Source organism: Haliotis rufescens, unplaced genomic scaffold (assembly GCF_023055435.1).
Source record: "Haliotis rufescens isolate VD_foot unplaced genomic scaffold, xgHalRufe1.0.p SCAF_2, whole genome shotgun sequence".
Classification (NCBI taxonomy): Eukaryota; Metazoa; Mollusca; class Gastropoda; order Lepetellida; family Haliotidae; genus Haliotis; species Haliotis rufescens.
This window is the reverse complement of record NW_025963890.1, coordinates 65,647,380-65,666,252: the sequence shown is the minus strand read 5'-3', so window position 1 is coordinate 65,666,252 and position 18,873 is coordinate 65,647,380. Positions and strand designations below refer to the sequence as shown.

Below are 18,873 nucleotides of genomic sequence, written 5' to 3'. Positions count from 1 at the left end.
GCTGTTTCAGATTCAGGTCAACCATTTACATTAGTGCATCATCTCGCTTCGTCTAATCTGATCTTGCGCAGCTAACACTGAAAACTGTCACTGACCTTCCAGTTGTTGGTATATCCTGGTAGCTTTCATCATCGTCTTCATCCATCTGATGCTCATTAATCGCTTTGTATTGTTAGCCTGTATAAGGTCAGTTACCATGGTTTCCTGACCAGTAATCCTTGAGGAACAAATCTAACGGATATTTACTTCAGAGAAGTAAGAATGACAAGAGTGCATCAACATGATCAAGGATGAACGAGGCTGGTTTATCACATTTATCACTAACAAATCAGGAATTATTCTCAGGTTGTTGGGATGTTAATTAGAAATACAAGACCATTAAAATGAGGAAAACATTTTATCCGTACAAAGTTACAGCAAATGTTGACGCAAGTCTCAATTTCTGTTAATGATAATTACCAGTACTGTTACCATGGGTATCTCCGAACACGCTCGTTAGTAGTGTGTATAGACAGAGAAGCATGACCGCAGTAGAACTCGCCTACAAAAATACTTCATACACAAGTCAGAGATTCTTTGCTAACATTGCACAAGACACTTGTCATATCTACAGTTTTTTATGGCAATGCTGTCAGAAGAACCATTTCAAACAATTGTCCTTCAACAATAGAAGTCAGTGGCGTATCTTCTCAATGAACATTGATGTGACTGTAAACATGTTGATAACGATGTAACCATGGCAGCCACTTGACACACTTCAGTGTCACACATGTGGCAACAGGAAGACAGCAATCCGTTAATACGTTAAACTGATGTCTGTTTGATCCATCACTGGTTTCCACATCAATTAGCATATCAAGTTCTACACCTTGAAGTGAGCTGGTCTGTTGCCACGGTAACTTGATGAGACTGCTGCCATGGTAACTCAGTCAGATTCAGATCGTACTGTAAATGAGGATGAGAAACTTTCACAGGATGCTGTCAAAGAGGAAGGAAACACCAGAGATTACTCTATGTTTTCATACGAAAAAGAATTTTGCGATTCAAAGTCAATTTTTTACATGAAATGTTAGTAGAAAAAAGTTGTATTAAAAAAACATTCATTGCGATCAGGATCAGTTTCAAAATCAACAAAAATGTTGAAAATAGTCAATTACCTCCCCTTTGACCAGCCAATAATATTGCAATGAATGATGTGATGAAAGTCTGAAGGGCTGTCTACCCTCATACAGGAACCCTCAATACAACTGTTCACAGGGTCAACAATCCCGACCCTGTGTTAGGCCAAAACCAAAACATACTTGTGTTTCGGTAACATAATCCAAACAGAAATGGGTCTTAGAAGGCTGTTTTATGTTTAACATTCTTTTATAATGTAACACAAATCGCTCGTTTTTATCTGTTTGTTCCCAAACTTGTAGGTCACAATACCTCAGCAAAGATAATATTAGGAAGTAACCAATGTTTTTCAGAATGTAAAATATGGATTTCATCATAACTGTTTCCAGCTGTGATGAAAACATTTGGGTTGCAAGTGAAACAATGGGTTGGTCGGGTTATCTACAACAAGTTGTGTTTTTTCCTTGGTATTATATAGGTGTTAATGATTTCAGAAAGTGTTGCCCTCAAAACTGACTGGGGATTCTATGTGCATCCCATTCATGTATCATGGGTGTCTGACATAATTTTAAAACCCAACAAGAACATATTATCTGAATACAACAGGAACGTTTGCTTGGTTTCAGAATATGGCCCAAATAATCGTAAGCCTATCATAAAGTATGAGAGTTTCGATCACCTTAGCGCTAAGATCGCATGATGGACCGGGGCCCAGATGTGATTTTCAAAGTTACTTGTGTTGTTCCCCATGAGGAACAAGGAGCGTGACAAGTTTGGGCAAGTGACCTACATTCATCTTGCAGGCTAAAACAGTTCACAAACGTATTGGATATTAGTATTGTCATACATGTACTGTATCAAGATGTCAGGTATTAATACAAAACCATATGTGTTTAGGAGGTCATCAAAAGGTATAAAATAAACGAATGGTGTTTACAAGAATTTCTCACAAGATTTAAGTTTAACACTAAGAGTTTCAATTTACTGTTGAGAAAGTAAGACATAGCTGCCACATTGACACAAGTTTGACAAAATGTTTTTGATCTTGTGTGCCTACATAATTTCTCAATCCATTGGGATGAACATCAATGATCAAATGTAATGATGAAATGTGTGACAAAAGTCAGAGACAAAGGCTGTGATTGGTTAAAATACAAACTGCCATTTTTTAATATGGCATAAGACATAGTTTGTTCGAAATGAGACAAAAATTCAATGATCACTTTAAAATCACAGAAGAGTGAAATGAGAATGAAATTGACCAATCCAGCTTATTATTCCCGTCAAAGAACAATACTGCATCTGTAACGCATACCATTCACAGTCAAAGGTGGTCAAATGTAGATGGACATGTGAACCTAACGATGAAATCTTTGTTTACTCGGAAGTGTCTCTGATAAAATTAACAGCAGCTCTTGACATAATTCAGGGCACCAAAGAGAGAGTGAGTATGGTTTTACGCCGCTTATAGCAATATTCCAGCAATATGACAGCGGGAGACACCAGAAATGGGCTTCACAGGGGTGCCAGAGATGCCTGAGATTTCCCTGGTAGATGTCCATCACGGGGCGTTGTATCGAGGGTTGCCTGTATGACATTTTCAACTAACATGGAAACTGTTAATAATTTCAATGTAACTTGACAAAATATACCATCATATTTACTCTTTATAAAAATACATACATTATTGCCATGACTGAAGGTATGCTAGTATTTTTGAGTATTTCTGTCATTATTTGAGCGTGTTTCTGTTTGTTTGTTGCTTAATGCCGCACTCAGCAATATTCCAGCTATATGACGGCGGTCTGGAAATAACCAAGTCTGGACCAGACAATCCAGTGATTGATAACATGAGCATCGATCCACGCAATTAGGATATGATGACTTGCATCAACCAAGTCAGTGAGCCTGACCACCCGATCCCATTAGCTGCCGCTTACGACAAGCATAGTCGCCTTTTACGGCAAGCATGGGATGCTGAAGATCTATTCTAACCCGGGTCTTCATGGGTCCTGAGTGTGTGAGGTACCCACCTTCTGTTTCTGGGTCCTGTACACTGCTGTCGGACTCCTCACGTCTTAGGTTGGTGGGTGCTCCTTCTGCTTGGTGTGGGGCTGTTGGCTTTCTGGAAAAAGCACAGTGGGTTAGTTGGGCTTAATGCTGCTTTGAACAGAATCTCAGTTACATCATGATGTGGCAGTTAAAAATGGAAAAACAGCTCAAAGTGATACAGGTCGAAGATGTTTACCACATTTTTTAAATCCCCAAACACATTGTCATCCTCATGAGGCAAGGGACTATAAAAGTCCAGTTTCCATCCTTGCCGAACTAGGCTGGAATGATGTCATATGTTGGCTGGACTGATGAGTCAATGCATAGTCCAATCAAAATCGCACAACAAAATTAACACCCGGTTAGTAAACTGCCTTGCAGATTTCGGTTGATTGAAATACTTGATACTGTTCGGACCCCACAATTTGAAATCCAAATGTAGTATGTTGTAGGCAGAAAGGATTTTGATATTTGGACCCCTCCCTTGCAGTGAGTGAGTGAGTTGGGTTTAACGCCGCTTTTAACAGTATTACAGTTATATCACGGCATGTCAGCTTCATGTGGGAGGAAAGCCTGAAGTGATGTAGGTCAAAGACATTTACCACTTCGGTGAAACCCACGAGCACGGGTATGGTGCTGAAAAACCTAGAAACATAATTGGGGCGAACCGGGATTCGGACCCCCAATCATAGGTTTCTGGCATAGCCAAGGGAAGCAACTCTTCACAGCAAATAGCGGCACCTTAGACGACTGGGCCACCCGTGACCCCCCTCCCTTTTAAAAATGCTGGATCTGCCCATGGTTTTACTACTTGTTTTGTGCCTTATGTTATGCCCAATAGTTTACATGTTGTCACTTATAAATTGAAATAAAGCAGCCTGAAAAGATGTCAATGTTACAACTGTTTTATATTCACCACCAAAATAAACATATGGAGAAGTATTAAGGAGAGATGTTTCAAATGTGTACCATAAACATTGGTTCACACAATATACCTGTATGTTCCTTTGTGCATCTTGAATATGAGTAATTCTTCTTACATTAACCAATGTGTATCGTATTCGCGTTCTGTTGGTAGTCAGTATACAAGATATACTTATCATAGAAGGATCAATGGTGTCCTCCCATTAGTTAGACGTCCCAATAGTTAGACAGCTTATAACAACACTTTAAACGGTTGAGTGCACACTAATCCTTATGCTTGTTACCTCAGACTTTAAAATGGAATAGTCCAGATTGGACAAACAAAGCAAAGCAGCTTTAAATAGATACTTTAATATTATACTTAACATTTAATGACACTTCCACGCCGAGAGGTGAGATACTCTACTTTCCTTAAACCAGCCATATCGATACTGATAACGATACGTACCCCAAGATCATTTATTATGAGTAGATAATCTAAACTCAACTCCTTCAACTGATCATACAGTAAGACAATTAAGCTACTCCATAGTTTACATAGTTAATCTCATGCCTATTGAACCTGTGCTGAGAGTAAGGTAATTTTTAGGTTAATTAACCTTTAGCCTGCTGAATTATTTTCACACTTCTTACCCCTGCCTGCTGGATTAATTTTAGCATAAGGCGCTCTAAAGAGGGTGGGTGATTTCAAACAGTCGGTGCCTCATTAAACAATGGCCAATTGAAGAAATATTTTGCACATTTATTCCTGATAGAAAACTACACAATTCTATATAAAAATATCCTGGTGTTTTCAATTATACCAAAGTTTAAACCAAAACGAACACAAAATTTGTAAATTTTCTTGAACTTACCTGAATTGCGTTATTGAAGGTGGTTTGCATTTCATGCTAGGAACCTTTTAATATCGTAACATTTTTGCAAATTGATTTCAATAATCATATCTCCGATATCTTAATTTTAATTGAGTAAAAATTCGGGTTTTATAATCGGCACATATCAGCGCGATGGTAAATTATGAACCATTTCAGTGAATTTATTATCTAAACGTTAAACAGAAAAATAACTTAATTTTCGAGGTCATCATGTCGGTTGCAGAAATACGAATATTCGGGTAAATCTGACGTGTCATGTTATAAAATTTGCAGGAAACAATTAATGACTTATAAATATTCACTAATCCTAATTTCAAGCGTTTTGGTTGAATATTTACGATATACAAAAATAAACAACCCGTGTCATGATGCTAGCAGACGTCCTAAAATCAAACATGGCGCGCTTCGCCCGACCTCCGCATAACTTATTGCTATTTTAATATCAACAAAGTTTACATTGCCTTTATAAATATAACTTAACGAAAGTTGACGATCTTCTCAATCGAAGAATGTTTTATTCGTCATATTCCAATAAATATGACGAGAGAAAAATGAAAATAAAGATCGTGAATTCTGACAGCACTATTTCAATAAGTGCAAAGGTCACCGGATGTGATGTCACAGACAGGGGTAGTCTGCTGATAAGCTTTCGAAACAAAACAATTACAGTAAATTTTGAAATAGTTCGCCTATCACATACAGCAAAAATATAAGTCGATACACAGTATCAGTAATCACCACTAACATGAAATAAAAATGTGACTTTGACGATATAATTCGCGTATTAGTTAATCCGTTTGACCTTGCATGCTCCCGTGACCCGGAAACGGTAGACGATAAATCAACATGCCACATGCAAGTTTCTCGGTATCTTTTATTTGAACTTCTGTTGATATTTAAAAAATCACCATTCAATGTTGTGAATATAAATGGGACATGATTCATATTTCTGCGATGTACATGCTGATAAGTTTCACTACAACAAGTGTATCCCACGCAATACGTCTATGGATATCGTCGATCAGCAAGATCACCCTCAACAACAGGTGCGCGAAAATGGGCTTGACAAAACTTGTTTCAAAATTACATCCCCGCGTTGCCGAATATGATAGGGTATATATAAGCAATAAAATGCTACGTACATATTTTCGGTGTTAGTTCCACATTACATTTAGGATAGTTTTCCTTTCGGGAATACATTCATAGATTCTAGCATGATTTTAGAACAGTTTCACGAAGGATTTCTAAATTTATTCCAAAAATATGAAGACCACCATGATTGCGCATTGATGATAGATTTGTAATTGTTTAATTATTTACAGCTGTTTACAGGTTTTAAAATTTTAAGTTATATTTAATAGTTATTTTTCCCACAATGATGGTGTGTGGGGACAGTAAATATTAGTCTTTGCATCAGCACAGTGTAACTGATCAAACTTCAATTATTATCTTTAGTTTAAACATATTTATACAACAATTATTATCTTGCACTCTGAAAATCAACTATGTGAATAAGTAACTCTCTGATGTCATCATTTTAATTTTAGTATTCCATGAATAATGAATAAATCAGATCCTTAACATATACATACTAAACTCATATGGACATTAATCTTGTGCATTATGTGGTTTGTTTCCAAATAAAACAATTCTGAAATATAATTTAATAGGAATTAATTTAATTTAATTACAGTAAAAGTACTTGTAACAGTACATGACATTTTTGTTTGTTTAATCACAAGAACCATGGTGGCACATGAGCTGGTAAGTTTGCCATAGGTTTCTTAGAAAATGCTATCTCAGTCTTCTGGTTGGAATGAAAAGAAACATGCCTGTGTACATGTTTACCCTTGCCAGATGTATTTTTTCCAGTCAGCCAATCCATTACTTTTGTTCACCTTATGTGGTCTATTTTATACATACAGGTACTGCTTCCAACCTGTTTTTTCTTTGTATGCAATCACAGTATCACAACTTCCTCAGCTGGTGTGTATAAAAGTTCCCCTGTCATCATGAAAAAAGAATTATAAAGGAAAGTCATATTTTCATTCAAAAAACATATCTGTCTTTCCTTGAATACTCTTTGTCTAAGTGCCAGAAATGTCAGTGTCATAAAAAAAATTAAAAAAGATTTTCATAAGGACTTTTCTTAGATAGACCTAGATCTAAGTCAAACCATGTGACTAGTTAGGTAGAATTATAACCTTATAAGCCCTCATTTCTGAGGTGTCCATATTTTTCACCTTTTTAGGACTAAATGTGATCCGTGTAGATCTGCCTGTTTTGTTATGTAAAACAAATTCTTGTCTTAAAAAAATGAGAAAAGGAATCATTCATACGAATTTTTTTTATCCCATTGATTCACGAAAATCAATTGAAATGTACAGTGGTGACTTTTGTACCCAAAATTTCTAGTAATTTGTTACCCAAATGGGTATGTGATTTTGTAGATCTACCTAGAATTATTTCAAAGATATACATTAATTTGGTGTCTTAAACTTAACATAATATCACTTTCCTATCAAAACAATTCATTCTTACTTTAACCAAAATAACTGGCCTCTCCTTCTGTGACAAGACGTCAATTTTCTCTCAAAACTAAACAATCAATTTCAAGGATCACAGTCATAATCATATTTGGAACTTGATGAAATATTTTATTATGTGTTCTGTTCATCTACATGAAAACATAAATATAATTATAGATTATTGTCTTATTTTCTTAGGTACAAATGCACAAAGTATTTTGGGTACAATTTAATTTGTTTTGGGTACAAAATCACATATATATATATAAATAGGAGCCTAGAATCTATATCTATTTACACCTCGTTGTGTACCAAAATGTTATCGGTTCAGAGGACGGGAGGTTCTCAGAAAGTTTTCAACAACATCTTTAATATTTAAATTGTTCTTTTTGTAATGTTAGACCAATAACAATATTATGTTACTATTATGGCATATCAATACGTTGTATCGCTCTCCGTTGCGTTCGTTTTTAGAAAATATTTTAAAATTAAAATCATCGAGCGTGAAATCCATTACGGTTTCGGATTTAGACTTACACATTTGATGGCGACAATCACGAAGAAATATGAAACAAATAGGAGTGAAGATTGCTCTCCATATCAATAAATAGTAAATTATGTATTTTCTTTTGAATTTGAATCTATTTCGGAATTTCTTTATGATAGCTTACCAACTTTTGCATATTTTGCTTCCATGTGTCACATGCGGTACGTGCTTCCGGTTTCAGAAATGATAGCTAAAATTGCAAGTATTTTGATTATTTCTCGTAAAATGCATTATTTTGCTATTGAATGGTTTACCTAGAATGTATATCAGTTCAGATTTTGCGTTTCATTCAATATTTGTCATTTTTCGCAGTGTGTGTTGACTTTGTTCAACTCAACAAATCGCGAGTTAGGCCACGCCCAAACGTATCACTGACGTTTGTCGGCTTGTCAATGTGTCGGAAAGTTTATCAAACGAAATCATTTGCAAACTCTTTAAAAATGAAATTCTTTTTACAAAGATTTATACATACGTGTCAATAATTCTAGAAAATTAAGTTAGATGTAACAAAATGATTGTAATAGTCTAACGGGATAACTATGCATGTGGAGTTGTTTGTTTACCGCCGTTGCCATGATCGTACAAGTTCCATCCAATCGATGATGTTACGATTCAGATTGTTTTTGTTTACAATTAGTTACACCGAAAGTTGCTAATTTTTAGAAATAAAGGAACATGGGTGTTTTCCTTTCGTCAGCAAACAAAAAATTATGATCGAATAGGAAAAATGATGAAATTATAAAGAAAATATCGGACTGCATGCCGCTCAACGTGAAGTGCCAAAAGTCAACAATGGCCGTTTCTGGTAGTTGTGTGCCGAGAAGTTTGGCCGAAACATTTTAAACTCGCGATATTTTCTTTTTGAGGTAAATAAATGACTGAACATTTGATATTGAGCAAGCTGAGCATTTATGCATGTCATACGTAATTTAAATGTTACGCAAAGCCTTCTCGGTAAATAGATATGGCGAGTTTTATTTTGGGGTGTTGTTATGCTATTCGCCTGTCGAATGGGTTCGACATCAGATGCACGGGGATGGACACCTCTGTCGAATGGGTTCGACGTTAGCGTGCAGAGCTTTAAACGAAATTATAACATATATACTCCCTAAACTGTGAGTCCCCTTTCCCTACCCAGTACTTTAATCTAATTAGGACTGATCCATTACACCTGTAGGTATATTCCCTCTTTGCCCAAATAAACATGTCTAACAATTGGGACGTCTAACTAATGGGATGTCTAACTAATGGGATATAACCGGATCAATACAGGCTAAAATGTATCGATATAATTAGCAGCAGAAATAGTATCGTGATTATCGCAGTATCGATGTATCATCACATTTCTACTGCATTGTGCTGAGGACAAGTGAGTGAGTGAGTGAGTATGGTTTTATGCCGCTTTTAGCAATATTCCAGCAATAATACGGCGGGGGACACCAGAAATGGGCTTCACACATTGTACCCATGTCGGGAATTGAACCCGGGTCTTCGGCGTGACGAGCGAACACTTTAACCACTAGGCTACCCGACCGCCCCTGCTGAGAACAAGTAAACTGCAAAGATGGTGGTCCTCATGGACTAGTAGCATTTGAGTCAACAGCTAATTTACCAGAAGATAGTGACCGAGTTACAAAAGAGATAGTCGCCAAATTAGTCAGAGCAAGGTGATTTAACTTGCACCGGGTGCATATTGACATGAAAACCTAGTTGCACCTGACAAAACCAGGTTGCACCCTGGTCCCGTTCAAATTACGCATAACACAGGGATTATTTCTGTAGAATGGTAAACAAAGCTTATAGGTATTGAATGTGTTCAAAGACCCTTCCAAGTGGGGCTAGATCTGAAACAATTCAACATGCACCTGGTGCATGTAAACATAAATGTAAGGTTGCATGTTGCAATAATAGGTAGCACTGGTGCATTTACATAGCTGAATCAAGCCCTGGGGTACCAACATTGGAGAAGTCATGACAGAGAAACAATACTAAGGGCTTGTGAAACCGGCTATTAATAATTCGGCAATACAAACAAGAGTCATCAGAAGATGACAAATCCCCCCAGCCCCAACAATAGCAAAAGGCACCACTTCAGCCCCTTGTTAATACATACACCGAGTTTGTACGTTTTTCAAGTTACGATACGGAAATAAAATTATATGCTGGAGGGACAAAAAGTCCTATCATAGATGTTCTTACTTTTGTCGTTTCAAAGGCGAATCTTGTGCATCTGTAGAGTCGGCCTTCCTCTTCTCGCTTACTCGGTCATCACCGCGTGATCTCTCCTTCTCCTCCCACATTTTCAGCCTTTGGACTCGCCAATCAATTGCTCGCAAAATATTTTCACTGTCTTTGGGGGCAGCCTGAAAGAGGTAATAAAATCCTGAATGTGACGATTAGTCACTTACAGCCTTCCCGGTGACTCTGGGTTAGAATAGTTCCCCAGCAACTATATGCTTGTCGAAAGAGGCGAACAAATGGATCGGTTGGTTGATTGCATGTCATCGTATTCCAACTTCTTGGAACGATGCTCGTGACGTTGCCTGGTCCGAACTTGACTATTTTTAGACTGCCGTCATATTGCTGGAATATTGCTGAGTGTGGTGTTAAACAACAAACAAACACACAAATTATCGTACAAGTCTAATAAAGGGCATAACTGCCTTCATAGTAAGTGAGTGTGTGAGTAAGAGTAAGTGTTGCTTTACCCTATAAGGCCATCTAATCACTTCATTTACAGACATATTTCTGCAGACTGTAGGAGGACCTTTATTGCTCAGCACAATCCCCAAACTGCATGGAGGTCTAATCACCAATTTCAGAAATATCAGATATGAGAAATAGGGCAGGTCCAGGACACCCATACCGGGTTTTCCCTTTAGCTATTTAAAGGCATCAATGACCTGACCCCCACGGCATTCTGAGCAAGTTGCAGAATAGTTCCACGTTTTGTTGGGATTATCATTAATACTGAGATCGATTCTTACATCACTGTTGGCACACTGACTCATACAATCACTCCATTGAGACCCCCCCATTCCCATTTTAAACACTTCTCACAAAAATATGTGATGTGTTTGTGTGTTTTTTGTTTAACATGCAATATTCCAGCTATATGACACAGGCCTGTAAATAATCAAGTCTGGACCAGACAATCCAGTGATTGATATTGTGAGCAACGATCCACAGCATGAGGGTACAATGACTAAATCAACCAAGTCACAGAGCCTAACTACCCGATCCATTTGGTTGCTAGCATAATTTGCTGTTGACCTATTCTAACCTGGAATCCCCCGGGGTAAAAAAACATGAAGTACTACGAACTGCTCTGCCACCTCATAACAAGCATTCAGTACTTGAACCGATTCTTCCCTGGAATTCCGATAGCAGTGAGTTATTAGGAATTCATTTCAAAGTCAATGAGACAATCACCCACGATTTAACCAAAACGTTTGAACTGGCACATTACTGAGCAAAAAGTGTTCCGAAAAATATCTGAAATTGTGTTGACTGCATGAGACAGAATGATGAATGACATATTTCACTGTTGTAACTCCTTCCTGTACCAACAAAGAAACACATCTCAGAGCAGCAATTGATGCTTCACTTTCCATATTTTCTACTGTAACATTACTGACAATCCAATCTCATTAAAATCAGACCTTAGTTCTCGCTACCGCTAAACTAAGATCTGAGGACATCCCATTACCGGTCACGTCATATCGACCTTGCGCAAACTTTTACCAACCAATAGAATGACCGATCAGAAGGCAGCTTTCTTGTGCTTTACGGCACTAATTTCAAATTGGCGACTACGCTTCGAAACATATTTGGACAAATTCTCAATTACAAATTTGAAACTTAAACAAAAGAACATTCTGGAATGGCTAATAGATGGTCCAGATTGTATGGATTCAGTCGTTAAACCTGTAACTATCGTTCGGAATACCTCATGTTAAAGTTTTTGAAGTTGTATGATTAGAAATCACATTCCGAATGTCACTTTCATGATCTGGTAAGCGACGCTCTGATTAGACGGATGAAAGGTCATTCTGATGTGACCCCTAATGGGATGTCTTCAGAGCTTTGTTTAGCGGTTTAAGGTCTGATTTTAATGAGATTGCTGACAATTGAGTTTATTTGTAGCACAAGTTTCCACAACTCAGCAATATTCCAGCTATTACATCAAGGCCTGGCAGACCAGTGGCACTTCCCCTCTGGGTGTGGTGAAGACTCTCACGACAAGCAGGGGTACTGGGGACCCATTCCAACAGGAGATATTATTATTAAGAAGGAACTTCAGTACTCACAGTGACCAAGAAGACTTTGACACCATCATCGCCATCTGTTGCTGTGATACGTAAACTCTTGGAACTAGCTCTCTCCACCATCATGCCTGACCAGATTTTGGTGTTGAGTATTAGCCGCAAACTACCTTGTGTGCGCATAACTGAAACAAGAAAAAAGCACTGTCACCTAGGGATTCAACGACACAGAGTGTTGTGATACCGGGAATGTCACTGTACATACTGGGATATTTTGTTAAATGGATACAAGTTTAGGAATATCAATACTAAATTTACAAGAAGACAGAGTCATCCATTCCCCCAACTTTCTTGCATGCCTTCAATTGTAAATTGTAATGTTTTATTTCATTTCGGTGAAAACGATATGCACCAGTTGTAACTAGGCTAATAAATACATTTGCAAAGATTCATAAAGAAAAGTGTGCAGCTGTAAAAAGCCCTTCCCTAAAATAAATATCAAAGGCACCGATAAGCACTTGCCTGATGTGTATACAAAGTTTCAAGAAGATATACACATAAAACAGTTCGTAATTTACATACTTAAAATGAACCCTACCCTCATTTGAGCAAACACAAAAATAAAACAAAGGTAAAAATTTGTTTTTCAAAAACTTGATGTCTTCAATATGTTATCCACAGTGGTTACCGAGAAATTGGCAGTACTGTGACCCAATAAGGGCCATAACTCTGTAAAACATGAATTTTTCAAACTATGGATCAACATTTTTTATCCCTTAATGTGTGCAAAATTTCATCCACAGTGGTTTCTCATAAAACTTTTCCCCATTGGGGATTCCGGGCACCATATGTGAAACATGGGCCAGAACTCTGTCAAACATGTACTATCGATGATGTTTTCAAACTCTATCAACATATTTATCCCTTAGTGACGTTTGCCAAATGTCATCTTTGTATCCATAGTGGTGTCAGAAAAAGCCTGTCCCCGTTAAAGTCAATCGACAGACCTATTTCCTATGATGAGATGTACTTCCTTTTCAACAACGAACTCAAAACAGGTCCCTGCTGTTGTAAGTATGGTGAACAAGTTAGTTGTCGTGTCAATTTGAACAGTATTCAAAGTATTTTTTGGTGTATCAGGTTCATTTTGACTCGAAGTGACGTAGGCTGCAAATGTTTACCATTAACAGAACTGATGAGAATGGGTATGACAATGACAAAACTAAAGGATCACAGTTAGGTCAACTTATGATAAGCAGATCAAGTCGTACCTAAGGGAAGCAACTCTGTGGACTGCGATTGGGTGAGGTGTGAGGTGAAATTGGGTTGAGCACCACGTCCAAGATTATTGCACTTGCATGCGCATGTGTGTGTGTGTGTTAGGGGGGGGGAGCCTGCTGGTACTAGTCTGGACAAATGCCGATTTTATAGTGCTAGCTCACTGAGATACCATGCCACAGTTTTAACATGAATACCCAGCTCAGTCACTGTGTACTGTCTCCAAGCCAGCCAGTCCTTGTTTTAGCCCCTTAATGCCGAACACACGGCAGGGTATCAACAAGTACCATATTTTAACGTCTTTTGGTATGACATGGCCAGGGATTGAACCTCCGTGCTTCCTCTCTCCCGGCGGACGTTCTACCACTAGACCACAGAGGCAGACTGCAATCATGCCCCTATAAGAAGAATGGGCTTTACAATACTCACCTTCTGCTAACAAGCATTATACTAATAACTCCGAAAATTGTCCAAAAAACAACAATACATGGATTTGGTTGGTTACTGAACCCAACAGGCTATCTATTAATCAAATTTCATCGAAATTCTTCATTGTTTGTACAAGTACAATGTGTGAAGCCCATTCCTGGTGTCCCCCGCCGTGATATTGCTGGAATATTGCTAAAAGTGGCGTAAAATAATACTAACTCACCCTATACCGTGATGGCAGGAATGACAACGAGCAAGGTTTTTACTGACGGAAACATTATTGGTCAAAGTAATAAACATGTAAAACGAGGTACTCACTTAAACGAGAATGAAACTGCTCAGCAGGGTTTGATGGAGACATATCATTAAGTTTTAATACACCTCGGCCTCTTTCATTCCAATTCTGTTTTTCTCCATCAAATAAAAATAATTTACAATTTGCCTGCAAAGAAAGAAAAGCAAAAGTTAACAAATGAATACAACATTTGATCCACTACGAGCGAACAAATCAAGTTGCAGAAAACCGTGACAGGAAGTTCCTCCCCCACATTGTGTGATGATGACATCTAACTTGGGTTAGTTGGTTGGTTGGTTGGTTTGTTGTTTAACGCTGCACTCAGCAATATTCAAGCTATATAACGGCGGTCTGTAAATAATCGAGTCTTGACCAGACAATCCAGTGATTAATAGCATGAGCATCGATCCATGCAATTGGGATCGATGACATGTATCAACCAAGTCAGCGAGCCTGACCACCCGATCCCGTTAGACACCTTTCACGACAAGCATAGTCACCTTTTACGGCAAGTATGGGTTGCTGAAGACCTATTCTACCCCAGAATCTTCATGGGTCTCTAATTTGGGAACTTCTCAGGGGTAAAAACATTTACAATCCCTACAATATAGCAAACACTTCAGTTCAGAAATTAATATTCTACAAGTTTCTTTGCTTGTTTGTTGTTTAGCTCCACACTCAGCAATATTCCAGCTATGTGACCGTGGCCTGGAGATAATCAAGTCTGGACCAGACAATCCAGTGATTGATATTGTGAGCAACACAGCACACTATCAGGGTACGATGACACGCAATCAACCAAGTCACTGCGCATGACCACCCGATCTATTCAGTTGCCTCTTACGACAAGCATGGGCTGCTGGGGATCAGTTCTAACCCAGAATGCCCTTGTTCGATGATACCTTCACCAAAATAAATTGTGGTTTTAAGTCGGGACTAGCATGATTTGTATTTCATATTCTAGCCAGTGTTCCACTTCAAGGTGCCCCGTCAAAATCCTAATGCTAAAATCCAACTTTAAGAGGTCCCTACCCTGCCTTTATTTATAACCCTGCTGACATGACAGAAGTAGACTTTCACCGTAAGCACATAACAAACAGGATTTACAGTCAATATATCTACTGAAAGGCCACACAAATCAAAACTCAAGAAATATCTTGCCTACTGCATCGACTGGACAGATAGTTTGTGATGTAGCTCACCTGCAGTACATTAGATTCATCCTCCTCGCCAGTAACTATCTCCACTTCTTTAAGATCGGGCTTAACTCCGTGCTTGGCCTGGTACTCTCGCGCTGATTCCTCCAGTGTCTGCCCCCCAGAGTCTGAACAGATATGATGATTGTCACACATGTATACATCCAATGCTTAACATGTTCAAGCATTTTTATCAATCAATCCACTCACCAGTGAGAGCAACACCAAGGTCATTTAAGGTGGGGGGTGGATTTTGATGTCGTGATGTCGGCGAAATCGTGTGTGAAGCGATTGGAAGATCGCACAACTCACCATTATTAACAGCAACTAGGTCAGATTACCGCTATTGACACCTTTGACTCGTTAAAATTCATATTTGTTATAGCTTGACGATTCTATGTCAACACGTAGTTGTTGCGATCATGTGTGCGGGAGCCTCGACGGTGACTGGTCAAACTGGTTCCATGTGAAAAATAATAACCGGCAATAGCGATCAGCTGCTTCGCTTAGGGTTATAATTATTTTAAATATATTTAGTAAAAGCTGCAACTACAATAACAAGATATTGGAATATATTATTCCTGATAAAAAAATAGTTTCAGATACAATTTTTGCCGATCCTTGCATTAAAATCCTCTAAAGTTATATCATTGGTTGGGTGTGTCTTGACAGAATAACCGGTAGATTCCAAGAAAACGTGTGTACAGCTGATTGCTGTGTCCGGCTTATTTTACGAGAAAATACACAAGATAATCTTAATCCATGGATGTAAAACAAGGCCTAGCAGAACAAAAAGTACAATTTAAACGGTAAATCAACATGTCTGGTGATTTTTTATCTCAAATTTTATCTCAAATTTGAACTGACCAAGTTTGTCATCACCCATTCGTTTACCGGAATTCGCTGAAGGGGTTCAGTGTAATTTTTTCTGCCCATAATATTTAATTATTTTTTTCTCCAAAATACCTAGTCCGCTAGAGGGGGGTGCACATCATACTCGGGTGCGCAGTATACTCAAGAAAATATGTTTAGACTAAAAATAAAAAAGTCTTGGTTTTCAGGCGCTGATCGCATCATCATAAAGTGTGCCGCACATTTCCTTTTTATTTCCATTTAAAAAATAAAAAATAAAATCCTAATACTTTAAAACAATGCGATCCAAAATAGCACAGTCACTTTCCTTTACATTCGCACTGCTTTACTGAACATCTTGTGTTAGGGCGGTATAGGAGTTTGTATGCTTGTTTATATGGGGAGGCCCTTTCCCAGGTTGATAGTACACAACTGTACATTTGGATACATACTAGTTCGGAAAAACAGAACACCAACTGCCCGCACAATGTTTTCAAAGCCATTACCTGAGAACCAATTCTTTGACTTTTATACGCCTGTTATTCAACCTCATCACCAACACCTACTTACTAATTTTGTTTTAGAAGTGCTGTGAAGTGAAGCAATATGTAAAAGCAATTTCATATTCCGACTGGTAATTTGAATGGTCAAGGGGAAGTAACCAAGATCAAAATTGTTCTTAATTATCTCCCTTTGACAAGACCAAGGAACCCCTTCAGTGTTCAACTACCAAAAAGGTCAAAAAAATTTGGTTTTACTTTTTCAATGATTATAGAGAAAAAGCTGACAAGACATTAAAACATTTAGATCAATAAATCATACTTCATATTGAAAACTGTTCAGTAAAATCTGGAGGAGGCATGAAGGACCTACAAGATGCAGGAGCAAGATAAACCGAAGTTGTTGTATATCTCACCTGAGGGACATGACTCTGCTTCCTTCCCGTTTGTTTCCGTGTCAGGTGGGGGCGAACCTGCATCTGAATGGACGACTCTGTCGGCCAAATTCTGACCAAACACGAATCCTGACGCCGACTCACTGGCAGCCTGTGATGAAGACACTCCCTGAATTCACAAGTAAATCTACTGCTGAAACAACGCAGGCTACACACACGCAGGTGATACAAGAATACAGCTCATTAAACCCATAGCCACAGTTTGCTATATTGTCAGTGAGAGTACTCTAGGTAGCTCTCGCCACGGTCGAGTCCTTGAAAATCATTGTCTCTTGTCAGTGATTGTGTTCGCTATATTTTCAGTGAGAGTACTCTTGGTAGCTCTCGCCACAGTCGAGTCCTGGAAAATCATTGTCTCTTGTCAGTGGTTGTATCACAATGATAAACTACTTGTGATTTACTCCTGTTACTCGACAAGGTCTAATTTTTGAAGAACTGCAGGCAGAGACTTTCTATACAATATCCCTGCTTAACTTACAGACTGCTCTCAGTATCAAAAAACAAAAACTAATGTTTCTTTTATTCCAAATGTTTCTTTTTTTTTAAATATTACAACTGAGACAGATGAAACACTTGTCGAAAGAGGCAGTGAAGGAGATCAGATGGTCAGACTCGGTTAGTGCCTGTCATCGTATCCCAATCTATAAATCGATGCTCATGATGTGAATCACTGGATTGTCTGATCCAGACTCGATTATTTACATGTAGCTGGAATATTGCTGAGTGTGGCGTTAACAACAAACAAACAAACAAACAAACAAACAAACAAACAAACAAAAGCTTTTACAAGCTTGGTTTACATTTTCCAACTATCCCGAGCTACCTTTACTACAACACTAAGCAGTGACAGAACTTTCTATAAGAAGCAAAATTCCCAATGTAAAAAACATCCTCAGGGTAAGAAGTCCTACGGAAGAGAATTCATGGATGTCAACTTCTTTATTATAAGGAACACAACGTTTCAGACTATATGCTTACTCCTCCATCACCTGATGAAGGAGTAAGCATACACTCCAAAACATTCCTCATAATAATGTTCCTCATAATAAAGAAGTTGACATCCATAAATTCTCTTCCTTATGTGTATCACAACTAAATGCCTTTCAAAGACTTAATTAAAGACCTTTCTAAAAAGTCAGAAAGTAAGGTTAGGAAGGGTTAATCTTGCTGCAAATGTCATACCCATATACCCATGTCTGTGTGTGTAGGTCTGTACCTAAGTGATTGTATCTTCATATTAGTACTCACTGTGACTCGTTCTGTTAAATTTTGTCCGAATATAAATTCCCCTCCTTCAGCCCCCGCCGCTGATTTTGATGTAGAATCTGCCACACTGCAACACAATACACCGGGATGGGTCATGTCTCATGTTTCTGTCAACACACTCATGTCCAGCAAGTTGGCAGCAAACAATATATCATGCATAATACTTACTGTCTTTTAACTGTCATATCCAACTGGTATATATTCTTTCACACTTGGGAAAAACCATTCAGTGGATACTCGCAAAACCTCCTTTTATAAACGTACTGCCACTTTTGCCTATTGTATTGTAGGT

At 38.2% G+C, this 18,873-nt stretch overlaps 1 protein-coding gene across 4 annotated transcripts in view; it reads right to left on the bottom strand.

Annotated features, from left to right (window-relative positions):
- Positions 1 to 378: 378 nt before the first annotated feature.
- LOC124134528 (ran-binding protein 3-like) overlaps positions 379 to 18,873 on the bottom strand; it is a 36,406-nt gene continuing 17,911 nt past the window's right edge. For 2 of the 4 annotated variants that reach the window (XM_046499384.2, XM_046499385.2), the window contains exons 11-18: positions 18,564 to 18,648; positions 17,277 to 17,424; positions 15,515 to 15,636; positions 14,336 to 14,459; positions 12,356 to 12,495; positions 10,245 to 10,408; positions 3,153 to 3,244; positions 379 to 978 (exon numbers count right to left, since the gene is read on the bottom strand). In XM_046499384.2, coding sequence (XP_046355340.2) covers positions 926 to 978; positions 3,153 to 3,244; positions 10,245 to 10,408; positions 12,356 to 12,495; positions 14,336 to 14,459; positions 15,515 to 15,636; positions 17,277 to 17,424; positions 18,564 to 18,648 — 928 coding nt within the window. In that variant the 3' untranslated portion in view covers positions 379 to 925. The remainder of the gene's footprint in view (positions 979 to 3,152; positions 3,245 to 10,244; positions 10,409 to 12,355; positions 12,496 to 14,335; positions 14,460 to 15,514; positions 15,637 to 17,276; positions 17,425 to 18,563; positions 18,649 to 18,873) is intronic. The other 2 variants (XM_046499387.2, XM_046499386.2) reach the window with 2 other exon arrangements.